This window comes from Megascapheus bottae, chromosome 2 (genome assembly GCF_031878675.1).
Source record: "Megascapheus bottae isolate mThoBot1 chromosome 2, mThoBot2.hap1, whole genome shotgun sequence".
Lineage (NCBI taxonomy): Eukaryota > Metazoa > Chordata > Mammalia > Rodentia > Geomyidae > Megascapheus > Megascapheus bottae.
The window spans coordinates 31858340-31885133 of NC_143510.1; the positions used below are offsets into that span (position 1 = coordinate 31858340).

Here is a 26794-nt window from a genome sequence, read left to right on the forward strand (position 1 = left end):
TTTTGTGATGCATGGATTGAAAATAAGTTTAGACTGTTTTAGCCAGGCATCATACATACCTGTCATCTCAGCTGCTTAGGAGACTGAAGCAGGAGGGTTGCACCTTTGAGTTCTACCTTTGAAATACACAGCCTGTCTCAAAAAGAAGGGATGGAAGTCGGATGGGTGGCTCATGTCTGTAATCCTAGCTACTCTGGCTGAGATTCTTATCTCCAATTAATCACTAGAAACCAGAAATGGCTCTATTGCTTAAGGGGTAGAGTGGTAGCCTTGAGCTAAAGAGCTCAGGGACAATGCCCAGGCCCAGAGTTCAAGCCCCACGACCAACCGGAAAAAAAAAGGCGGAGAGGGCAGAGGCTGGAGGCTACGGAAATAATAGCTCAAGTGGTAGAATTGTGGTAGCAGTGTGTTGATACTGGACTTGATCCCCAGTATCAAAAAGCAGGTGTGGTTTGCCGATCCTTATTTCCTTGGTGTTGTAGAAAGGCATAATTCCCAGAACTGTCAAGGATTTGCTAGTTGTTGTTCTCATTCAAGCTCTCCACAGGTAGGAAGGGGATCATTAGGAAGGCCAGCATTGGTTGTAGTAGGCTTAAGGACCCTGTATACTCCTGTACCTTCAATAGCATGGAACCCAGTCACAGCCTGAGGAAAGTCCTAAGCACTTAAATATACCCAGTGCTGTTCTGCTGTTGGTGACATGCCTTTCTGCCCTGCCAGGAGAGCCAGTGAGTTGTAGTGAACAATTCTAAAAGCTGCTGCACTCAGTTTGATTTTTCTCTAGCTTTAGAAAACCAGCAAGCCTATCTGAACTCCCCCCCCCCTTTTTTTTTTAAGATTGAGAAGTATCTTTATCACATGCTTCTAAGGCCTGTGAGGTACCATCCTTAACAATCTTAGGATTTTAAAGATTACTATGGTTTGGATTTTGTAATTGTGACTATAAGAAATCTGGAGAAAAAAAGTCTCAGGAAAATCCCTTGAATCTTAAATTGAAAGGCATTGTTAAAATCTCAGTGCTTGTGAAATTAAGCCATGTAGCTACTGTCCTTCTATTTTAATCAGTTAGGACTTTCTATCTGGTCTAATAGAAGCCATGTATTTCCCAAGCTTTGGACTTACTTTTTCCAGACCAGATTATTTTTGCACATGTAATTTGTGACATTTGCCAAATAGTTGGTGTGGGATGAAAGAATTGTTATCTCTCCTGTTTCCCCCAATTTTAATTTAAAAATGTGTTCTAGTCTGTCAAGGATTTGAGTCAGTATTATAAAACTTTTATCATTTAAGTTTTTTAAATGTCTATTTGACTGTAAGGTTTGTAATTGGTGGGAGAGATAATAGGTATGTGAGGAAGTAACAGGGCTGATTTAAGGAAACAGCTAGCCAGGGAGGCACTGTGTGAAGGGGGAATGCTGAATTAAAAGTGCAGAAGGCTTTAGCTTTAGTCCTTTAGTGATTTAACACCAAACACTCAACAGTATATGAAGCTATGCATATTTTAAAGTATACAGAAAATGGGTCAAGATTTTATTATTAGATTTAGAAAGGGAAAATATAGTTTAAGTATAAATTTTTTTAAGTTTAATGTGTATAGGTAACATAAAGCAAATAAAACATTGAGAAGCTACTGTAGACATATTTTAACCATAGAACTTCTAGATTTGACAAGGTTTAAAATACGATTTTTATAATTAGTCCTGTAAATTTATGTATATCTGACACTAGCAGTGTCATTTTAAATACATTCAGAAAGCATTGGATGTGAATAATTCACCTTTTGGCAGGATAAATTTATAAAAATCGATCTTCTCCAGTTCTGGCAAGTTGCCTTTCAAATAAAAGGATTAATTTACACTCGCCCGGAAGCCTTGTATGACCATATTAGATGAATTAGACTCCACCCCCTGTTTTCTGTTGATCTGCCAGGACCTTTGTAATTCAAGTGCTTTTTACAGTAGTAGCAAATGTTACATAAGCCCAAACATGGAGCATATTTGGAGTTGGTGGGCAGACCCAAATCATGATGCAAGCCTTCAGTAGCAAGTGTGCAGTGAAGCACAGCCAAATTCTGTGAATGGAAGGTAGCGAGTCGCCTTTCCAGAGCAGCTCTTTTTCTGCACAGGAGCTGAAAGTTCCACTGGGTAAGTTTTCTGAGACAGTTTTCAGAGGTTGAACTTGGCTGGAGGCCCAGTTCTGGAGGAGCCTGCAGGAGTGTCATTAGGTCTTTGCTAACTTACAGAAAGCTGAGCAGAGTCAGGAAGTTTATGCAGGCCTCTTTTCTCATGTCCTGCCAGCAGGCCTGATGGGAGGGCCCTACTGCTCTGGTGTGGAGGGAAGGAAGGACGGGAGGGAGAACTGCAGAGTGGGGGTCAGAGTGGGTAATCGCAGCAGCGTGAGGGATTAGCTGCTGCAAGCTGTCCACAGGAGCCATTCTGAAATGTCATCTGAGATATCTGGCCAAAGTTCAAAGTAAAACAGGAGTTGAGTTTGCTATTAACTGCAGCAGAATGCTGAGGCTTGCATCAAACAGTTCCGTATCTCAAAGCCTGGAGAGCACTGGTAATAAAGCTCTCTAAAAATGGAGGAACGTTGTAACACACTTTGACTGTTTGTTTGTTTTTTTTAATCTTGTGGTAAGTGAGGTTTCATGACAGGCAGTTCAGTGTTTCCTGTAGAATGTGTTTGAAAGCTGTTTTTGTCAGATACTTCAAATCCACAGCGAAGTTTCAAACGGAACACTATGTCAAGAGGAAGAACTTCACAATACAAACAGTCACCCTGGGAAGTCATTCAGTAACTTAAATTGGGTGTATAAAAGTTTAATTACAAGTGGACTGACTGCCAGAAAACACTTTTTCATTTGTGTGTGAAGGTAGCTATCAGTTATGCTGATGCTTTACCTACCTTGTTGCTGTGTCTTGAGACTAAAAGTGAGGTGACAGTTTTCACTGGATTCAAATTTCATATCTTCTGCACTAATGGATTTGACTAGATGGTTTTGAGGTTGAAACTTAACTTACAGTTGCTAAAGTATTAAATGCAAATAGTTCTTGAACTTTTAAGGAAATTGTGCCATTAAGATTTTTCTAAAAATCCTTATCAGGCAACTTTAAGCTTTGATGCTTCTGGTTTCATTTGGTCTTGTTTTTTTTGCAAATCATTTTGCTGTTTTACTCATTAACAGCCTCAGCATGCAGGTGAAGCAGACAGTGTTTCTCTTTTAATAAAAAAAACTTACTGTAAGCATCAATATTGTAGGGTGGGGGAAATGAGAGAGAGGGAGAGAATCCTACAGACTCAGTCCTGTCACTCATTATTATTATTAACGATGTTTAATGAAGGAGATCCTTTAGTATACTGTATTCTGCAGTTGTGAGTGTTTTTGTTATGCCATGCTTAGGATCTTCAGGTCTTCTACCTTCCATGTAATACAAATATAGTGAAGTAAAAAGGAGGAAATAGCAAGAGGATCATGACAGACTGAGCGAGGTGTTTTCAGCAGATTATACTGTTTTTCTATTGCACTTTGGAATTACTACTCTTTTCTGGCCTGGGAAAGTGGGACTCCCTGCTAGAATTCTTACAAGTTTCAATTTTAAAAAGATTTAAAAAATCAATTTTAGTAGATCCTTGTTTTCTTCTCTCTCCTTGTGTGTGTACAACTGGAGTGATAAAGCCTAGTTTATTTTTAATTCTGTTTTTGTGTTTTGTGTTTCAGTGTTTGTGTTCAGTGTTAGGGGAAACTGACCCGGTATGTAAGGACTGAATTTGATTGATGGCTTGATGTGATGATATAATAAAGTGGATGGGTAAACTTGTGATGGTAAGTTGGTGAATTGATAGGGTGCTTTTTCACTGAACACATAAAGGATTAAATCAAAAGTAGTTAGAAAATGATGGAGTTGGAGCCTTCCCTTCTTCCCTGCCCCATATTTCAAGTGAATGGTAGGGTAAGAGTGTAATGAAAGTTGACAGCTAAGAAAATTATATGCATCACTTACACAGTGAGGTCATGTTTGTTTCAGACAGAGTGACTGATGGCTGTATTCTGCTGCTTCCTGGGGGCAGCAGAGAAATGTTCTAATGGCTGCTAACAAAATAAAAGTATCAGCCTAAACCTTTGCTTAGGAACTGGAGATGTGTGTGGCATACCAGCCCTGATCAAAAAGGCTAGACAAGACTTGAGAGGCCCTGAGTTTGACACACACATACACACACTTTACACCAGCATCAAAACAACCATAACAGCAAGAAACACCTATGTCAGAAAGTATGACACCAAGATCAGAAATAGCACAGTTTGGTGAATGAGTTTGTTAGAAGCAACAGTGCAAAATAGTAATCACGGCATTAAACAAAAAAAGAGCAGCATTGGTCAAAAGGCTCCCTCCCTAAAATTGGGGGGGAGGGGAATGCTGAGAGATGGACAACAATGGCAGACTACATATATGTACCCGAGAGAGACCACATACATGCACACGAAAGGATGGCAGTGGCTTTCAGATGAAAGTCTTCACCTCAAACAGGATTGCAGGGACATAGGGAAGGTTGCTCTTCTGAATGCCCCAGATGCCCATTCAGACAGTTCATTTTTCATTTATTCAAGCCTCCTTACGGCAGTGATTATAAAAATGAGATATTATACTCTTAAGCAACCATGATCAACCATCATCAAATGTAGTACTTCTCTTCCCATCTGAAGTGTTTCATATTTTTCACATTCTTGTAAGCAAAGTTCATAAATAAGGATCTCTTGGGAAGAATTCCTGGCAAGAGGTTTATTTGAAGTTGCCATATCTCTGCTCCTTTCTTAGCAACATTATTTACAATCCATTCATGCCTGTCCCTTCCCCCACTAAAGTGGAGTCATTCTCCCTTGTAATCTGCCCTTTGTGATCTGTTCGCTTTCATGCACCACTGTGAATGGTATACTGCAGTGCACACTCTGCTCAGAGAAGTGGAATGCCAAGAAACCTGAATACTTTAGTGGGGCCTTTATTTCTTTCATGAAGAGCTTGATAATTTGATTGTAGACCTTTGGTGAAAAGTTGTTTCAAGTGGCCCAAGTGCTTTAAACGACTCTTTTCTGCACTTTCCTCTTACATTTTAATTTAAAAGCACCTCTGCATCAGGGGAGGAAAATGCATTTGGAAAAAGGAAGCAGTTGGGAACTAATTAGTTAGGAAAGCCATCCTTTTCAGTTTATTCTTTCTAGTGGAAATGATGCGGAATGTTTTTTCCTTTCTCAGTGTTTTCCAATGCCATTTGTAATCCACCTAAACAAGCTTGGAGGCTGCCTTCCAACCCAGTATAAGCTAATTGTCTTTTGAGGACTGAGTGTCAGAGGTCAGCTTTGAATTCCTTAACTTGGGGTGAATGTTCCTGGACTTTCCCACTGATGACATCCCTTTCAGAATGGGTCTACACACACCTATACCTGCCTCCTCCATGGCACTCTCATCTAGTACCTGGGAACCTAAAGAAAGTAAACCAAAGATAAGGCACATTTCAAATTTTCAAAGTATCTGCCACAAAGAGAGTCTTTGTTTAGCACTTACCTGTGAGTGCTTTTTAAAAACAAAATTTACAGGAAAAAGTAACACCAGTTACAGCGGTCGCAGTTTCTAAATACTAATCTACGTAGTCTGTGATGTGATTTTTAAATCCTATACCAATTCTAATAGGATATATCTATATTCATTTAGATATGTCATATATATATATATCATCAAACTCAGTTATACTGTCATGGAGTATTGCTTAGGACATTGATAAATTAATGTCTGGTCCATTATCAGTATTTCAGATGTGTAGAAATGATGAAAGATCTGAAATATGATTCAATTGTAAATGACAAAAAGCTAAGTTAAACAATGGTATCGCTCATCAAGTTAATATGAAAGAAAGAAGTACTAGGACTTCTCAGTGGCTCATGCCTGTAGTCCTAGCTGTAATCCTCAGGAGGCTGAGATCTGAGGATCAAGGTTCAAAGCTAGCCTGGGCACTAAAGTCCATGAGACTCTTATCTCCTGTTAACCACTAGAAAACCAGAAGTGGTGCTGTGGCATAAGTGATAGGGTGGCAACCTTGAGCTGAAGAGCTCAGGGACAGTGCCCAGGCCCAGAGTTCAAGCCCCAGGACCAACCAAAAAATAAATAAGTAAAATAAACTTGAAAAAAAGACCTTGACCCATGATCTTTTCCAAGTCATAATCTTGGCCATAGTCCTTGTAAAAGACGGAAGCACTCAGCTGATACCTCACCTTTTTGTTTGGCAGCCTGAAAGTGAAGCAAGACAGTTTGGGTTAATTGGAAGTTGCATAATAAAGTTTCTAAAATGAGCTTTTGATATATGCATTCTTACTACTTTTATAGGACTCAGTTGAAGAATTTGTGTTTACGTATGGTTTTACCTTGTATAGCCACGTGTAAGTTTGATTAGTCAACATCTGCTTGAAATAGGAGCTTGAAATGGGAGAGTGATTGTGGACATTTTGGGATGGGGCTGTGAGAAACTGCCTGAAATTAAGCATTCCTTAAGGCATAGATTCATATTTTTTTAAAGCCTTTCTATGCAGAATGCATACTGTTCAACCTCACTTTACTGAATCTGTCCAAAACATTTTTCAAGGAAAGCTGAGGTTTTTAAGTATTGGTACTTTGAAAATCTAACCTTTTTTATCTTTGGAGCCCTAAACTGAATTTGGGACTTGATTCTTTCATAAATGTTATGAAGTTCTGTCAGTAAAATAAAGCTACATGTTGGTTTTATAGTAATTTTACCCATGTGAACATCGTCTTCAAGTGATTTGATTTTTTTCATTTTTAAATGACTTGTTTCCCTTGCTCTTACAAAACACTTTAATTCCAAGTTGGGTAGTTTAACTTAGAATTTTGCAGTGGTATAAAAGTGATAAATATTGACTGCACATGCAGAGCCTTTTTAGTTTAGATTTCTCCTCAAGCTACAGACACTTTGACACTGTTTATCAGCTGCTCAGCAGTGGCTGGGAGCTGGAGCTTCTGGTCAGACTTGTGAGTACAAGGGAAATAGACCAAGACAGTGCACGGTGATGGTGTACAACAGTGTTCCATAGATGCATTAAACACATTTTGACTTAGGATAATTTTAATTAATGACAGGTTTCTTGGGTTATAACCTTATTGTAATTGAAGGAGCATTCTTATCTTCCTGGAATATTAGGTGAGCTCAACCCTTATCACACTAGAAAAGATAAGTGAGTTTGATCTGCTCTTAAGTGATTTCTGCATTCTTATCAGTACTTTTCTGTCTGAAGGACTGATTCCATAACTGGCACTCGCTGAACAGACAGGACATCTGTAGACTCCCCATTGTGATCTTAGCACCTCATCCACAGTAGATTCTGGGTTGCAGGCATTACAGCTCTTGATCATTGAATCCCCAAGAGCACTGCAAAGAAGACTTGGCAGAGGAAGTTACTTTCTGGACCTACATGTCTTTGACTCCAAAGTTTGGAGTCTTGCCTTGGTCAAGCAATCTAAAAGCTTATTTTACTTTGACTTCTGTTGAAGCAATCTCAGACCAAGACTCTTTATCAATTGGCACTGAACCTCTACCAGGAGGGCAACCAGAGTGACAAGGAAGACATATCATTGCATTTGCTTTGAAGATCAGCTTAATTCTCTAGAATGAATACGTGCAGCTCTTCCTGATGGCCCTTTATAACAAACTGCTCATCTAGGAAATCAATGATTCTTTTTAGTCAAGCCAGAAGTGCAGTCCAAGTGGTGGCTTTTTGTCAGATTCACTCCAGATTACCCCCCTCCCGCTGTAGCCCAGGTATGTATATGTAGACAGGGAGGATTTTATACTGGCAGATGAACATAGTTTATCTTTAGGATAAAACTTCCAAAATGGGAAAATAAAATCTAACCATTTAGGTTTCTGTTAAACTAATTCTAGATCCTATCCTAAATTTATCCTAAAATTGTCAGTGATGTTGTATGTTTAGCCCGTGCAGAATTCTGCTATAACTGTGAGCTTGTTTCTTCCAAAATTAAAGTCATAGCTGAATTGGGGAAAATGAGCTTGTTACTGACTTGTTCTATATCTCTCTCTGCTCTGCCTACCCCTGGACCATGTTGGGTGGCTGTCTGTGTGCTATGATGTGCTTTGCCAGGGTGCAGGATTAATCCCAATCTTCCTTGAAACTGCCTGCATGACCTTGAACAGCTGACTTGAATTCCTTGGCTTCCTCATCTGGAAAACAGAGATAATAAATAACAATATCTACTTTGTTAGGAAGATAGTCATCAGTGAATGAGATAATTTCTTTAAATTCCAAAATAGGGTGGTTTCTACACAATACATGCCTGAAGCTGCTGCTGCTGTTATGTGTTGAAAGTGATACTTGTCATAAAGTCAATTGTTTAGATTAAGAGTAGTAAAAGGTTTAATAAGAGCCTTCTTATGTGATTCCTACTAAGAATGGGACAGATTAGCTGGGTGCAGTTGGGCTTATTCAAGTAATACTAGCTAATCAGGCAGCTGAGATTTTAGGATCTCAATTTGAAAATCTATAAGACTCTGATCGCCAGTTAACTACTAAAAACCTGGAAGTGGGGCTGTAGCTCAATGGTTAATAACTATCCTTAAGTAACAGAAGCTCAAGGACAGTGCCCAGGCCCTGAGATCAAGCCCTAGGACCTGTCCTGGAAAAAGAGAGACAAACTAATACAATGGTCACTAGCAGTAATATACCTGGATTTGTTTTGGCATGTGTGAATTGAGACTAGAATTCTTTAAGAGTTCTCTTTTTTTAACAAGAATTTAATAATTACATCAGTTCTTATCACTATAGGAAAAGGTTAAATAATACATAAAATATTTTAAAGCTGTGAGATTATCATTTAAATGTTATCAACATGTTCATTTTGATTTTTTATTAACATGAATAATAGCATTTGAAGTTACTTTTGGGGGGAGGTTTGTGGTTTGTGAACTAACTTTAACACACCTAAATTACAAATTATATTGTTTACAAAGTATGGATACATTGAACTATTTGCTTTGAACTAGTCATTGTTTATAGCTGAATGCTGATACTTTCTACTTTTAAGCATGAATTTAGAATTGTAAGCTCAGTATTGCCGGTTGCTTTCCATCTGGGAATGCCTTCTCAGAGTTATACCTCACACTCTTCCCCTTTCCCCATCCTCTTGCCTTACCTTTGCATGTCACATTTTAGCAAGCCTCAAGGGATAAGATGGCCCAGTACATCTCCTTCCTCATCTCTTTTGTTTGCTCTTTCTCTCCTTCCATTTCCTTCTATCTGCTGCCCCATCCTCCCTCCATGTCTGTCTGTTTACCTTTGTCCTTGCTCTTTAATTTTCCCATGTTTGTGTTTGTCTGTCAGTTGGTTTGCCTGCCTTTCTGTCACTTACTGGAGCTATTCACAGTTTACTTCTTACTCAGGGACGGAGTGCTTTCTCTGGGCTGGTGCCAGGCCCTGGAGAGAGGAGAGGAGCTCTTTGAAAACTCAGCTTGGACTCCTCAGTAAACCACACAGCAGTGTGCCTTAGCATCTGGCCACTATTTTGCCCACTTTCCTTACGATCTTACAAGAAATACTTTTTTAAACTTCTAATCCCTGTTTTAAAATCTTTTTTTTTTTTTTTTGGCCAGTCATAGAGCTTGAACTTACGGCCTGAGCACTGTTCTTGGACACTTTTTGCTCAAGGCTAGCACTCTGCCACTTGAGCCACAGCACCACTTCTGGCTTTTTCGGTGTATGTAGTACTGAGAAATCAAACACAGGGCTTTGTGCATGCTAGATGAGCACTCTACCATTAGGCTATGCTCCTGAACCCCTGTAAAAATCTTACAAAGTAAATACAAGAACACACAGTGAAAGGTTAAACAGTGTCGAGCTCAGCTATAATTAAATTTTTTCATCTTTGCTTTCTTATGTAGAGAAAGCTAGATTCTGTGCTCCTCACAGAGTAAGTTTTGCATTTGTACTGTGATAGAACTTAATTCAGTAACAACTTAATTCAGTAGCTTGACACGGATTTGAGCTGGCACTTGTCAGCCACCATCTTAGTTTTACACATACAGGTACAATCTGCTTCAAGTCTTAGTGAATGAAAAATTCACATGATAAATTGCCTTTCTTAATTTCAAATAGATTTTATTTTTGTTGAAGCTGGGATTTAGGGGGAAGTACTGATAGGACAACAGACTTTTATCATTAAGAAGCTTTGAGTCTTGGTTTTCTAATGCCAAATCCCATGTAAGACTTAATAAGCAAAGAAAGATGTTAACTAAAGAAAGAGGGAGGGTTGACCATGATGAGCACAAAAAATTGAAGAAAAAAAAGCCAAAAGTTACCATTGATTCTGCTATAACAACATGCATTCCTTAAAAATTAGTGCACTCTGCACGATTTGCAATAAAACCCACAGGAGGTTTATTGAGAGAATGAGTTCTGGCACAACTGTAAATGTCTTTTGTGACACAAAAATGATAGGAACCTAATGAAAATGTTAGTGCAACCTTACATATGTTAGTTAAATATATGTAAACACTAAGGTAATTTTGACCATGTACCTTGAAAAGTCCTGGCATTTAACTATAAAGTGGATTTGGAGTGGATCACAATGTGTGAAGTAATGGAAGAAGATCAGACAGAAAACTGTAACAACCTATGCAATCCAGTGTGGTTCTTAACATGTACCTGAGCTGAGGTGAATGGTAGATACTTGAGCTTATGTGTGTTTCGTGTACATCATGTGACTAGTTCAGCTGAGTATAGTTTTCTACATTCCCTTAGTATTTCTTAGAGACAAAAGCATGTGGAAATTTTTATTATGATCAGATTATTCCTTAGTATAACAATAACTTTGGAATAAATTTGTCTCAAAGCAAAGCATTATCATAGAACTGACTAGATTAGAAATTTTCTTTAATTATTTGATCTTAAGAAAAACTACAATGCAAATACTGCTCAACTTATGATGGAACCGCATCCCACTAATGCCTTGGCAACTTGAAATTATCATTAAATCAAGAATATATTATTCTTCCTAGCTTAGTGACAGCACAGCTTGGCACCTGGGTTTCTTCCTTTCAGATCATGTGGCTGGTGGGAACTGGTTTTATGCTGTCAGAGAACAGCTGTCAGTGATACTTAAATAAGTATCACTTTTGCAGCATTGTGAAGTCAAAGCATTATAAACTGAACCAGAAGTTGGGGACCGTTGTACTTTGTCTCCAAGATTCTCTAAGACTTCTAATGCCCCGAGAATACAAGTTGGAGTTTTTTCCTTTCCCCTTGTGCCACAGACCTGCCCAAGGAAAGTGCACAAGATGCTTTTTGTGAATTACTCTGGGTGGATATTTTAAATACTTCATGATTTTAATATTTTTCAGGGAAAAAAAAGACATGGGTTCATAGAAATATTGATTTGGGGGGAAAAAATAGCTCTCAGCTAAGAGTGGTGGTGGCTTTACCCTGGCCTGTCTAGAAATGGTAGGGGTAAGGGTTGTCTGTGGCAGAGGGGCGTTGCTGGTGACTAATTGGTGGGGGAGTAGGAATGCTGACCACACTGAAATCCTGTATATAGATACAGAATTCTAAGAATGCCCCCCTGAGAGGCCCTTTAGAATTATAGTAAAGAGGAGGCAGTGATACTAATATTAAGTTTTTTAAAAAAAGTTAAAAGTGGGGGCTTTGTTAAAACTGATGAAAATAGTTGCATTTGGTGAAAATTTGAAAATCACTAAAGACAAAGTAGCAGTGAGCTATAGCTGACAAGGCTTTAAACAAAGTGCCATATGCCATATGTTCTCAACACTGTACAGATGTTAACTCACTCAGCCATGGTTAATGGTTCCTGAATTGTTTGTCTAGCCTAGGTCAGGCACTCAACCTAGGCTTCACAATACAGTACAGTCTAGATGCCTGTATCACACCTCAAACCAATTAAGTTGCAGTCTATAAGAAGGGTACAGACATCAGTGCTGTTGAAAGCATTTTTAGTCATTCAGAAATAAAGCTGAAATTGTGAACTACTAGTTTAGGGCCATTTGAAAATCCCTTTCCCAAGAACTGTACCAGTTGTGAAAATGTAGATTAAAGACTATTTCTTTTGGAATGGCTTACGAAGAAAGAGATGTGGCTCATGGAAGCTCTACCCATCTAGGGCAGGCAACAAAACTATAAACATGTTTGGGAATATGTTCAGAATGTTCTAAAGAAAAACTAAGTTTCCTGCCAGGCAAAATGGTACTTGCCTGTCAACCTGGCTACATGGAAAACAAATAGGAGGAGGGTGGAGGTCCAGTCCTACCCTGGGCAAAGAGGCAAGACTTCGTCTAAAAACTAACTGAAGGAAAACAACTTAATGGCAGACCTGGCCAGTGTGAGACCCTAAGTTTGAATCTCAGTGCTGCCAAAAAAGAAGAAAAGAGAAACTCTAATTTTGTTGGTTTTTTGTTTTTGTTTTTTACAATAGTCTTATCATGCTGACCTTAAACCTGTCTCAGCTTCCTCTTAAGTGCTAGGACCAAAGATGTGTTCTACCAGGCCTAGCTATGAAAAACTGAATTTTTAACAGAACAAAATGCATCTCAAGCACCAAATTTGAAAACTGATTAAACCGAAGTTACTCTAATTTTTCTTTCCTTGCACATACAGCTTAATGGGGAAGTTGAGCAACACTTACAAACCACTCAGTGTAGTGTTCCTAAGTTGATCAAAACCTTTGTATGAGTTGGAGAGTTTAAATTTTGTCTGCAGATAATGTCATTTTGTCCTACTCTGAATCAGGTTCTTAAGTACCTCAAAGCATGGCTGTACTACTTACTGTTCTCCAGGAATAAGTCTTCAGAAGTAAGTCCTTTAAATGATGCAGGTTGTCATTGATTCTAACATGCTTAAAACTTTTAATATGCATGTAACCCTAGTCCGTATTAATGTACTTTTTTGCTTTGTAATTTAGAGGTTTTAATAATTTTATAAGTATCTATGCAGAAGTAAACTTCAGAGTAAAAGCATGAAGAAGAGAGATCAATTAGTATAAAATTCTCTTTCTGAATTATAGGTTGAATATAAAATATTTATCATAAATGGTTGCATTTTCCTTGTCTAAAACAATATATTCATATATATTTTAAAGCTCAAGAGTTAAGTAAATATGCAATTTTAAATTCCAGGGTTTAATTGAAGACGGTCACTAAACAACCAACATAGATTTCTTAAGGTTAAGTACTTAGTAACTGTTTCCTTATTTCTGATTGTAACATTTTTTTCAGCATCCTTCGATATATACATTATTATAGATTGCCTTAATTAGAAAACTTGATTCTTAATTAAACCTTTGTAGTCTGTACTTACCCATTAATTACTTCCTGGTTTTTAAAAAAAGAGACCTAGCTATATGTGGTATTTTTGTCTTGTGCCTTTGGCATCTTAGTGGTGTAAGCTGGAGCAATACCATCTGTAGTTGAGTGAGATTGTTAAAGGGGACGGAGTTAAAATAATTCACTGGAAAAATTTAGCACAGATTCTTAAGGTATGATAAGATAACCCTAGAAACATTTTTTTTTAATTTGGTGTTATATGCTGGTGGTTCAGGAAAAAAATGGTATGACTTGTTTCTTCAGATTTTGCTATTTTAAAAATCAGAAAGGTGCTATGCTAGAAAGGAAGAAAATTCCATGTGGTGTCAATTAACAGACTCCAGATAAATGAATCATCTTGCCTCTGAGTGCAGGTTGAAGCTAGTGGGATTCATTTGTATCATAACAAAACCCAAATGACTGTATGCTCAAATGTAAATGCTCTGTAAGATAAACCTTGTATGCCAAGATGTGTTGGAAACAGGACTGACTCTTAGAATCTTGAGTAAGTCTGTGGGGCCTAGGTAAGCCCTTCTGAAAGTTGTTGCTTTTAGCTAATTTTCAAGTCATTTTACATGTTTTGGCCTAAAGATGTTGATTTCAAGTAATTCTTTAAGAGTTCCATTTGAGATTTTTCTGAAACATAGTTCTTTTCTTGTTTTTCTTTTTCAGAAAGAAGACATAGCTCATCCAGCAAGCCACCTTTGGCCGTCCCTCCCACTTCAGTATTTTCCTTCTTTAATTCTCTGCCCAAAAGCAAAGGAGGCAGTGCAGGCGGAAGTAGCAGGTCTTCCGGTGGAGGAGTTCTCAGTGCGTCCTCATCAAGCTCAAAGTTGTTGAAATCACCCAAAGAGAAACTGCCACTCAGGGGGAACACCAGGCCCATGCATCCCATTCAGCAGAGTAGAGTACCCCCTGCTAGAGTGTGAGTATGGCCACAAGGGTTTGTGAATGTACCTTCTGGTAATGAGCTGTGCCTGTGAGTATGAGAATCTTGGAGTCATGTGAAAGAGCCTACTTTGGGGAAATTCAAGTGCATTGAGTTGGTTCTTTCTGTGTCCCTATTACGGTTTAGGAGACGTCTCAGAGTAGTAATAGGTAGTAATAAGAAGATTAGTAATACTTGTCTATTGCTCCTTTCCTGTGTGCTAGTAACTGAAAATAAGCTCTGCTGTGTACTGTCATTAAATGATCACAACATCCCTGTGGAATAGGACTTGCTGTTCCCATTTCTACAGGAGGAGAAACAAGCTTAGGTTGAGGAACTTTGAGAAGACTCCAAATCAAATGGACTTGGTCCTACTTCTGTCCCTTCCTTGTTGAGACCTTTGAGCAAAGCACTATTTTTCTGAATAACAAATAGCTCTGTTTGGAATTGTGGGGATGTACCAGTTAGTACCTGTCATGTAACAGGCATTGTTTCTGGCCCATTGAAGACAGTTCATGAGTAGCTACTGGTGTTCCTGCTGCTTCTGGTCTTGACAATAGCCAAGATAAAAAGGTGAGGAGAGGCCCAGCCTTAGATCTAGAGGCCAAGAGGATAGCATGCTTCCTCTTGCCAGCTTTGAGTTCCCATTGTAGTAGGAGAGCAGAAATGTTCCATCCAATCCCATAGAAACACATCTTATTTTGTCAGTGTATCCCTTAGCCTGGTAGTGATTGGCTTTTCCCTGGTCTACCTTCCTTCAGACTATGCCACATATCTCAGGCCCAAAGTCTGACTACCTGGTTGATCTTAGAGCAGGGGCCAGCACTTGCTATTGCTTAATGACTTACTTACCAGCTGGGACGATCTATGGAATCTTGGAAGTGTTCTCTGCTGTCAGGCTATTCTAGAGAAAGATGTATGGGCCTGTTTGCCTAAAGTTGCTAAGCTCTCAGCTCCTGCTCACCTGTCAGAAGTACAGTACAATAAAGTTGGCTTTCACTCCTAAAATTGTTTAAAAGCTAAAGAGAATACCAGTGGTATGTAAGTTAATTGTCAGCTGTCAGAGCACCTGATCTCCTGAACAAAGTTTACAAAAGCTCATCAGTGCAGATTTTCTTTGTGTGAAATGAGGGCTATAGAGATGGACCAGGCCAGCAATTCTGTAAGGGTTGTGGTCTTAGTCATTTTTGGTGGTCTTTTCATGTTTGCTTCTTGCAAAAATTTCTTCTAGAAATTGCCAAATTTCACATAGATCTGTAGGTAAAACTTTTCCAAAGTGACCAAAGTCATTTGAATATCCTCTGGGCTTTTTGCCTCTGCAGAGAGCTTGTAGGCTCCATAAGTTAGAACTATAAAGGTTTCTCTTGAGTAGTTCCAAACAATTCTTAAGATCTTCCAGGGGTTTGGCGGTGTACTGTGTTGAAAAAGAGCCAGGCTCATCCCTCCTTGTCTAACCATTCACTCAAGGCTCTGAAATACTCAGGCCTTGCTATTCTTACCTCCAGCAGCATGACGCCCTCTGTGAAGGTGGAAAAGATACATCCGAAGGTGGATGGCACACTACTGAAATCTACAGTGGGGCCAACCTGTCCTGCTACTGTGAGTTCCTCAGTCAAGCCTGGCCTTAACTGCCCCTCAATACCAAAGCCAAACTTGCCTTCACCTGGACAGATTCTGAATGGCAAAGGACTTCCTGCACCACCAACTCTGGAAAAGAAATCTGAAGACAATACCAATAATAGGAAGTTTTTAAATAAAAGATTATCAGGTAAAATCAGTTTTCACTTAACAACGTTTCTGTGTATATCAAAAGGGTATTTGTGGGCCACAAATGATCTTCTGTCTTTATGTCTACTTTGTAAAACTAGTGAACTTAACCACTGTGCTTGTCATCTCTCTTTTACCCTGCATGAATGGGATGAGGAGTAAGGAGATGTGTGTATAGAATTAAAAGAACTTTCTAGTAATGTGTTTCCAAAAGCAATAATACAGCAATGCCTGCATAGACATTGTTTTCCCAGTCATCTGATGACAATTATGGTCCTCTAGTGATTTTTTTTCTCCATTGAAGTATTAAAATATAATCCATTTGGGAATTACTGATAACTTGGTAGAATTTGTTTATATGATAATTTTGGATAATGTGCCAATCTCCTATGTTCTTATTTACAAAATAAATGAATGTGTGGTGAGCCCATTGTAATGTTTCTGTGCTCTTGACAGAAAGAGAGTTTGATCCTGACATCCACTGTGGGGTCATTGACCTTGACACCAAGAAGCCCTGCACCCGGTCTTTGACGTGCAAGGTAGGCGTCCTGCCACATTCAGTCAGAGCTGAAGAGTGGTGATAAGCACAGGGCACTAGAAGCGCCACACTGGTCACACAGGCTGGCTGAGCCATGGGCAAGCCTGCTCTTTGGATTGTTCTGAGTTGGACAAATGAGGGAACAAATTGGTTCTGATGAAGAAAGCCTCAAAGAGAGATGATGGGAGAAATATGCTAAGAATTATACTCCTAGAGGAAAGATTCTGTTTTTGTGAATATCTTTGTATCCTGGAGAATGGTGTTCCTTCGTGATCGGTTGTCATTTTCAAAGACTTAATCCTTAAGGTTGAATACAGGAAGCCATTCTTTACTGTGGCTTCAATTACATTGACTTAGATGAAAAGTCTTAGAATTTATGGTTTTTTTTTTTTCCTTGTGTGTGTCTGTGTATTTGTGTGTGTTGATATAGGGCTTGAACTCTGTGCCTGGTGCTGGTTCTTTAGTTTTTATACAAAATGTTGACAGTCTACCACCTGAGCTCTACATCTTAATTTCCAGCTTGTTGGTGGTTAATTTGAGATAAGAGTTTTGTCGATTTTCCTTATGGGCTAGCTCACAAAGTCACCCCTTAGATCTTAGCCTCCTGATCTAAGTGAGAGCCCTATGCTTATGATGAGCCACTGGGGTGCAGATTGGAATTCATAAACTTTTTTAAAAATCACTCTGAAAAATCTGGGACTTTGAGATAGCCTTACCTTCTAGTTTTTGTAAACATATATACAATCAATCTGTATGTAAACTAAGAAAATATAATGATCCTTGTGTTTACTCAGAAGTTTTATTTCCTTTAGAAGGATAACATGTTAATATAGAACATAATAAGGGACATGGTATGGGTAACTTCAAGGCCTCTCCACGAGCAAACATACCCACATTTCTCTGGAAATGTCCCCAGCTACCCTTGGAAAAGGTTGAAGAACTATGAAAATAATCAGTCTATAGTATGAACTTTTAAAACTTCCATTTGAGGGAGGGGAAAATTATAAAAATTAGTGCTTTCAATTATTTTTAATTGGTAGATTTTAAATTTTATTTAGTGCATAGAATTTTTCTTACAGTAGTGATTCTTTTTCTTTATTTTTGTGTGGTACTAAGATTTAAACTTGGCTTTGTACTTACTAGGGGGTACCTGAAAGACACCTCAAGCTCCAGCATTTTTTTTTTAACAATGACATCTCAATATGTTGTCAAGGATTGTTCTGACCTCCTAAATTCAAAAAATCCTCCCAAGTTCTGAGATTCGGTATATATTTTTACACCCAGGATAAAATGTCTTTAAATTTGTATTTAAAGAAAACTTATTCTCTTCTTCTGTGGGAAGAGGAAGTGACACATGTATGTATTCTGATTTTGCCATTCTATCTTGAGTAGATGATCATGAATACTAAGTTTAGGCTTGAATCTCTAGGTAAACTCATATCTCAGAGAAAATAGCTTTTGCCTTTCTAGGAATATTAATAGAATAGTTAGAGTAGTAGGTTCTTTTTTATTTTGCAGATACCCATTATATTATATCCATATTATATCCATTAAAACTCTATAGAATTCTGTTACCCTGTGATGTGGTCCTTTTCCATGTCTAACTACTTACTCGCTCACTCTTACCCTCAGTGCTTCCTGTGTGGCAGTAATATAGATTGCCTAGAAATGTGATACCTGTTTTCAGTTAGGGACATTTTTTTTTCCATCCAAAATGCTCTTTGGAACTTATCTGAAAGGCAGGTGATAAAACAAGGTTTTTCTTTTAAAACTTTTATCATGGTTAAGTTATAACATGTAGCCTTTTAGTATTTTTTATTTATTTTTTAATTTCACTCTTTTGTCCATCATGGGGCTTCAACTTGGGACCTAGGTACTAAACCTGAGCTCTTTTTTTTAGGGCTAGCGCTCTACCACTTGAGCCGCAGCACCATTTCCAGCTTATTCTGAGTTTACTGAGACTTTCCTGCCCAAGCTGGCTTTGAATCCCAATCCTCAAATCTCAGCCTCCTGAGTAGCTAGGACTGCAGACGTACACCACCAGCACCCACCTGTCTCTTAGTATTTTTAAGTGTGTGATCCAACACAGTATAGTGTAGTATAGTATAATATAGTATAGTATAGTATAGTATTATTGACTATGGGTCCAATGTTGTACAACAGATCTCTGGAATTTATTTTTCTTGGTTACCTGAATCTTTGGGACTATTGATAAGTAGCTTCCTACTTTCCCCTGTCCTCCCCGCGACTAATAACAACCAAATAACTCCTTATTCTTTGTATTTTATCTTTACATACCTCAAGTAATTGGTGAGGTTGAGATAGGGAGTGGTTTGGGTTTTGGTTTGCCAATCCTGGGGATTGAACTCAGGGCCTGGGCACCATCTCCCAGCTTTTTTGCCATGGGCTTGCACTGTACCACTTGAGCCACAGCTCCAGTTCTAGCTTTTTTATTTGCAGTTGGGGATAAGCCACATTACCCTGTTTTCTGCTGGTTACTTTTGACATAAGGCCTTTCTTCCTGCTTGTCTGGTGACCCATCTATGTTGGGCTTCTCGTAATAGCGAGGTTACCAAGTACATACAACTGTGTACCCAACTCTCCATTGAGAAGAGATCTCATCAATTTTTCTGCCTAGGTTGGCCTTGAACCATGTCCTTCCCAGTCTCAGCCTTAAGGATAACTAGGATTACAGGCATGACTCACAAGTGCCCAATTAACACATAGCTGTTTATTGTCTGACATAGGGGTCTTATGAATTTTTTGTCTAGGGTGATCTGGAACCAATCCACCTCACATGCATTTCCCCAAATAGGTGGAATTATAGGCATGAGCCACCACACTCTCCAGTAAGAGTATCATTCCTCTGTGTAGCACTAATCTTGTCATCACATTAATCTGTGTCTTCACCCTTGACTAGTCATGAATTCGTCATAGAATTGGCAGGATACTCAGGTCCCTGAAGGACCTGTTACTTTCACTGAAATCCTTTACTTCTCTCCTGGCAGATTTCTTCACTTTGTTTGCTTTCAGTTTGACCTATTATGCAAGGGGAGATTTCATTGTTAAATCTCCACATGTTTACACTGTATTCCAACCAGTTTTACCTCCTCTCTCACTCTCACCTTCCTCACCCTTCCCCCTAAAAGTAGCATTCCCAATGGGATTCCTTGTTTTCCTAGTTGCAAATCTGTTTTCCACAGTAGTCATTCTCCTTTATCTTCCCCACTAGTCCCTACCTACCTACAGCCTCTTTCCCATGTCCCGCATTGATCATAAGCTGTTCCTGAGTTTCACTATGCTAAAGTCTTAAATACTTGGACTGTGTTATAAAGGTATGGCACCCTTTCATTCTCCCCTCTCTTACTTAGCAGTCTCTTAGCTTAATTCATGTCCTGTGATTAACCACAGTAATTATGAATGTGTGTGTGTGTGTGTGTGTGTGTGTGTGTGTGTGTGTGTGTGTGTATATCTTTTAGGTCTAGTTTCCTCATAAGTGAAAACATCTGATGTTTTAACTTTTTTGAGCTTGGCTTATGACAGTATAATGTCCTCTAGTTGTATCTGTTTTCCTCTACATGATAAGACTATTTTTATTTGTGCTTGTGCAATACTTATTCCGTGTGTGTGTGTGTGTGTGTGTGTGTGTGTGTACATACGTATATATGTGCTTGTTTGTGTGTATGAGTGTACATATGTATGTGTTTGTGTGTATAGTATGTGTATTACATGTCTTTACTCATCTGTTGTTGGGCACTTCAGTTAATTCCATCATTTGGTTATTAGGACCAGTGTTGCAATAAGCCTGAATGTGCAGGTGTCTTTCAATATATACTCTCATGCTATTTATGACTAAATGTGCTAGATGCACCTCCCTGCATGTCCCTAGGTTGCTGCTAAATCTATTCTGTCCTAGACTTAGACTGTCATGTGTGCTCTTACCCCTGGCAGGGGATTTGTTCCCTTCCATCCCTCATGTCCTCCTGTCTATTCTCACCTGATTGTCTCCTCCTACTTCCTCATCTGACAGATTGCCTGTCTGATGTTCTTTGTGCCTCCATGCAGAAAGATTTCATGATTCTGTTGGCCTTTGTCCATTCAGTTACTATACCAAATAACTTCATTACATGCATCTATGAATACAAGACTCATTTTAGCTCTCAGGGGATGTAGAGCATAAGATTGAGGCATGTTCTCTGTCCTTGTGGAGCTTACAGTGTAATAGCAGGAGATGGTAAGCCATCTGATAGTGCTTCAGATAAGTAAATTACCACTAATGATTTACAGGAGGGAGAGAGAGGAAGGGGGAGGGAGGGAGGGAGGGAGAGGAAGAAGGAGGGAATGGGGGGGAAGGGGGTGGGCTGTGTTATGATAGCCTGCAGTCACAGGTTTGGCCAGTGAGCATTCCCAACTACAGGAACACTGGGCTGAAGTCATATTCTGATTTATCTGTACAGAGAGGTGGAATCGGTGAAAGAAATAATACACATGGAAACCCTGTGACAGGATAGAACAATCACTCTAAAGCCTGAAAGATGACCAAGAAGAATGAATAGAAGGAGTAAGGAAAAGACCTGAAACATACCCAGGATCATGAAACAAGGCTCTTAGAGTGTGCCAGGGCCCCAGAAGCTAGACTACTCAGTCTTATTGCTGTGTACCATGGGCAATCCCTGGAGAGTTCTAATTTAAGGAACTGGGGCAGTCATCATATTTCTATTGACAGTGTTCTTTAGAGCTCATTAGAAATCCTGTTTGGCTGGACACTGGTGGCTCACGCCTGTGATCTTAGGTACTCAGGCTGAGACCTAGAGATCAAGGTTCAGAGAGATAATAATAGGAATCTGTGGGACTCTATCTCCAATTAACCAACAAAACGTTGGATAGAAAACATGGCTCAAGTTTTAGAATGCTAGTCATAAGCAAGAAAGCTGAGCAAAAATCATGAGGCCTTGATTCCAGGCCTGGGACTGACAGTACTAAGAGGAAGGCAAGAATGAGCAGGAATACTTTTCACTCTTCAAACAGAGTTGGGATGCAATTATCTGCCTTCTATCTTGGCTTAACTGTGCTAAGTACCAAGTGATACTCCATCTGTCTCTCTAGACAGATGTACTTATATATTTTATATATATAATACCATATGCAGTATTTTGTCACATAGAGAAAGAAATATATGGGTGAATTTATTTATGCTCATAGATAATGTAATGGAGGCTTTTGTCATTGGTGTAGATTTATTCTCTCGGGCATTAGGCTCTGCAACTCTACAGAGTGAGATACCAGGAGTATGCTGAATAGACAAGCTGATGACCTGCAACGTCATCTCACAATGACTAGAGGTGACTGTTGCTAAGATTTGCCCAGATTTAACCACTTGATACTTGTACATCTAGTTTTATCTTCTGCCAGGAGTAATGTTAGACTTTTTATAAGATGTGCTTGAACCACAGGTTTATATTTTCTGCTGTTGTAGTGCCATATCTGCCATAATTAGGCCACATTTCTCCTCTTGGTGCCCATTCCTCTTTCTGGAGCATCGTGTGTTCCTCAAGTCTTGGTACTGTCCTTGAGCTTTCCCCAAGCTAGCACTCTACCCTTGAGCCACAACACTACTTTGGGCTTTTCCTGTGTTTGTGGTACCAAAGAATCGAACTCAGGACTTCATGCATGCTAGGTAAGCACTCTACCACTAGGCCACACTCCCAACCCACATGAGCTTTTTTTTTTTTTGCCAGTCCTGGGGCTTGAACTCAGGACCTGGGCACTGTCCTTGGACACTTTTTGGTCAAGGCTAGCATTCTGCCACTTGAGCCAAACACCACTTTCGGCTTTTTTGTGTATGTGGTACTGTGGAATCAAACCCAGGGCTTTGTGATATGAGTTGAGTACTCTACCACTAGGCTACGCTCCCTGCCTGACATGAGTTACTTTCTTTTCACATGGTATTTGCATTGGAATATAGAGAAAGTCAGTTGTATTTACTATGTTAACTAAATGTTCTCCTTATTCTGTGTGTGTGTGTATGTGCATGTGTCTTGTGTGTGTCGATCCTAAGGCTTAGGATTAGCTTTTTCGCTCTTTACCACTTTAGCCACAGCTCCACTTCTGGGTTTTGGTGCTTAATTAAAGATAAGAGTCTTACAGACTGTCCTTGCCTGGGCTGGCTTCGAACTGCAATCCTGAGATCTCAGCCTCCTAAGTGGATTAAAAGCATGAGCGAGCCATCAGTGCCTGATCCTGATACTTGTTTTATGGAGTAATTATTATTTTCACATTAACATTCAGAACTTTAATGGTCAAAAAAGGAAAAAATGTTAATGGAGTTGATAAAAGCCTGGATAAAGTAATTGCTCTACGGTACAAAACATGAATTGCTTATTTCTTATTGCTTGCAGAGATGGACACAGTTAATTTTCCTCACTCACTCCCTCCTGAGGTTTGAAGTCAGGGTCTCATGCTTACCAAATAGGTACTCTATGCCTTGAGCCATGCCCCACAATCACCATCTTGTCCTGTGCTCTGATGAATCCCCAGATTCTTCACTGAGTGTCTAGAATATATGCTTTTAGTCTAGCCAAGGTTTAACAAATGTTGAGCAGAATGGTGTAGGATGGTTTTTTAATAGAGTTGTGTCTGGGGATATATGACAGATACAAATTACTGAGATTCTTCTTGTTTGTTTTTTGTTTTTGTTTTGGTGTGTAGACACATTCCTTAACCCAGCGGAGGGCCGTTCAGGGTAGAAGAAAACGATTTGATGTGTTATTAGCTGAGCACAAAAACAAAACCAGGGAAAAGGAATCCATTCGCCATCTGGACTCCCAGCAATCATCACAGCCTCTCAGGGACCCGCATCCCACCCCTCCTAAAACGTCGCTGGAGCCGCACCAAAATTCTCATGGAGTGATTCCTTCTGAATCAAAGCCTTTTGTAGCTAGTAAACCTAAACCTCACACCCCCAGTCTTCCAAGGTAAGCCATACAGCACTTTTCCCTCCTTCAGCAAACAAACTTGTAAATACTAAAATCTCCTGGACAGTCTATTGTCCAAAAAAAAAGAAAATGTTCAAGTCCTGGTCATTTAGGAGATTGTATTAAATTAGGTTTTATTATAAATACAAATTGACAAAGTCATTAGGAAGTACCAATCAGGACTCTTCCTGGTTATCAGCACAAGCAGTAGCATAAAGCCAGAGTAACCTCTATCTGATGCTTGTTTAGCATCAGGTTTCTTTTAACCCTGCCTGCTAGGCAGAGCTGAAACTGGGTACTACATATGGGTGACTGATAGAACATTTCATATGGCTTTGACAGCAGCTTCCCATCCATTTCTTATTTGTTGCAAATTGCAACAATAGGGATTATTATTGAGATTAGGCATTTTAGCCTGAGTTTTTATAGCATCCATTTATCAACATGTTTTTCGTTCATTCATTTGGGGTAAATGAGCACAGATTATTAGGTACTTTTGCTGCATAGCAATCCATGATTTTGGAGTATATTAACAAGAATTTGTCATTTGTGTGCCTCAGAAACAATGATGAGAGAATGTGTGTGTATATGTTTACATGTGTAACCAGGTTGAAGAGAGGGGTTTTAGATCTATTTCCATGGGGGAAGGAAAAGAAAAGGCATAGAGAATAAGGACCTTCAATGTTGGCTGTTCAACTCCTGGCTAACAGGGCTTCTGCTGAAGAATGTGTGACCCTTAGCTCTTATTGCGTACTGCCTCACCCTCATATGTCTGATCCTTGAGTGATAGAAGTACCTCCCCATGGCGACCAAGTCTGTGCTTGAGCCTATACCAACATGAACCCATGTTTCTAAGGAGCTGGAGAAGCTCTTGGCAGAGGCTCAGCAGGGTATGATCTATCTCTGAGATTCCTGGCATCTTCTCATTGAAAAGTTAACCTTTCAGCAGTGCGATAGGAAGCTAGAGACATCAGTGCCCTTGAGTGGCAGGTTCTTGACTCCCCACATGCGGTGATGATGACCGTCTCCTATGCCTCCCAGCCTACCTAGAGCATCACTCTTGGATTATTTTGCTTAATTGGCTTAGTAACTCAAGTCCAGCTGAAATTTGCCAAAGAAGCGAGAAAATAATGTTATAAAGTTCCATATGCATTCCTTTTCTTCACGAACAATGAAGGGGGCATGAGATGCCCAAGTGGCTGTGGAAGGGAGAACTAGTTATAGGTTACCTTTGGTTGTATCTGGCGGATAGTGTACCTCACTATAGAGAAGTTATTTTGCTCCCCAGCCATCTGTACCAGCAGGTTGCCCTGAGTCTGGTGGTGGATCGCAGGCCCCCCACCAGGTAGCTTTGGATACACTGTTGTATCTGAGTTAAGGTGGCTTATTCCCAGGTGTGTGATCTGATCCATACTGCACTTTCTACTCACCAAGGCCTCCAGGCTGCCCTGCTCAGCAAGGTGGGAGTGCCCCCATTGACCCTCCTCCAGGCCATGAATCTCCACACCCTCCCCTGCCTGCCACTGAGCCAGCTTCTCGGTTATCCAGTGAGGAGGGCGAAGGCGATGACAAAGAAGAGTCTATTGAAAAACTGGACTGTCATTATTCAGGTCGTCATCCTCAGCCAGCATCTGTAAGTTCCACACACATCCCTATGTTGACCTTCCCCACAAAACGTGGACAGAGCGTTGCAGGGAGACTAGCCAGGGATCTTGGCATGCCCATACATGTGGGATGCAGTCAGGGTAGGAGAGCAGCTCAGAAAAGGGACCCCAGAGGTAGCATGCAGAAGTTTTATGCTCTTCCACAAAGTCAGGATCAGGCATTGTCACACATACTTCACATCCTCTGGTATCTAGAGTTAGCTCTGTCTTTCCTGATGATCTAATTTCTTGACACAGAATGAGCCCTCCCTGTATGCTGGAGTTGGGGTTGGCAAGCATCTGTGTTATGTTCTATCTTTCAGTTTTGCACATTTGGGAGCCGGCAGATTGGAAGAGGCTATTATGTGTTTGACTCCAGGTGGAACCGACTTCGCTGTGCTCTCAACCTCATGGTGGAAAAGCATCTGAATGCACAGCTATGGAAGTGAGTGCCTGTGGGTGAGGGTGGAGCTTCCCTTATTCAGTCTGTGGATTACTTTTTCCTTGGTGCCCTCCAGGACTGATAGTAAGAAAAAGGCCATATCGAAGCCGGTGCAATGGCTCACACCTGTAATCCTAGCTACTCAGGAGGCTAAAATCTGAGGATCAAGGTTCAAAGCCAGCCTGGGCACAAAAGGACCTGAGACTCTTATCTCCACTTAACCTCTAGAAAACAGGAAGTGGGGCTCAAGGGTAGGGCAGTAGTCTTTAATTGAAGAGCTCATGGACAATGCCCAGGAGTAGGGCTGTAGACTTGAGCTGAAGAGCTCAGGGACAGCACCCAAGCCTAGTTCAAGCCCCATGACCCACCAAAAAAAAAAAAAAAAAAAGGCCGCATCCAAATGAATATGTGGCCTCTGCCTAGTCCTGATAAGATAGTCATTTAGTCGTTCAGCAACCACATCTCATTCTGGTGCTGGGACTCCAAAGGATACTCACATTTACAGAGCTCAAAGTCTAGCTGGAGTCAGGGGAGACAAAAACCAAGTCAAAAGCTTGTCGGCAGGGAGATGCTAAAGAGCTTGCTGTGTGCCAGGAATGTACTGTATGGATTTAATTCTCACACTTCTGTCCTATGACATTACTGTCCCCACTTAGTAAATAAAAGGTTAGTGGTAAGGACAGGATTTCTTCCTGGAGCAGTCTATTTACAGATAGAGCTAAGGTGTGAAAGGAAGAGTTCAGGGGATTGAGGGAAATCTCTCCGTTGTGACCCTAGACCCAAGATGAATGGGGCAGAAATAGCTCCTGGGACATTAAGAGTAGGGAAGTCTATACAGAAGGAACCAGGTATGCCAAGGTCTTGAGTCTGAAGTAGAGAAGCATTACTTGAGTAACACCAGATAATGAGCACATACAGATACAAAGGGTGAGAGAAAGGAAAGGACTAGGTAACACTGAAAGTGCCTTGAAGAGACTCTGAAGGAAACTGTTGAAGATTTGAAGAACTATGATTTGGATCTGTTTTAAGGCATTGGGATGAAATTCAGGGCTTTGCAAATGAATGCTAAGTAAGCATTTTGTCACTGAGCAAGTAAGTGTATGGTAGTGTTTCCCA

At 39.9% G+C, this 26794-nt stretch overlaps 1 protein-coding gene across 7 annotated transcripts in view; it reads left to right on the forward strand.

Annotated features, from left to right (window-relative positions):
• The window catches only part of Atxn7 (ataxin 7), a 125517-nt gene that overhangs the window by 90402 nt on the left and 8321 nt on the right, over window positions 1-26794 (forward strand). For 4 of the 7 annotated variants that reach the window (XM_090323447.1, XM_090323419.1, XM_090323428.1 and 1 more), the window contains 6 exons: window positions 14059-14311; window positions 15820-16082; window positions 16538-16620; window positions 23328-23593; window positions 25028-25226; window positions 25560-25681. In XM_090323447.1, coding sequence (XP_090179573.1) covers window positions 14059-14311; window positions 15820-16082; window positions 16538-16620; window positions 23328-23593; window positions 25028-25226; window positions 25560-25681 — 1186 coding nt within the window. The remainder of the gene's footprint in view (window positions 1-14058; window positions 14312-15819; window positions 16083-16537; window positions 16621-23327; window positions 23594-25027; window positions 25227-25559; window positions 25682-26794) is intronic. The other 3 variants (XM_090323454.1, XM_090323438.1, XM_090323462.1) reach the window with 1 other exon arrangement.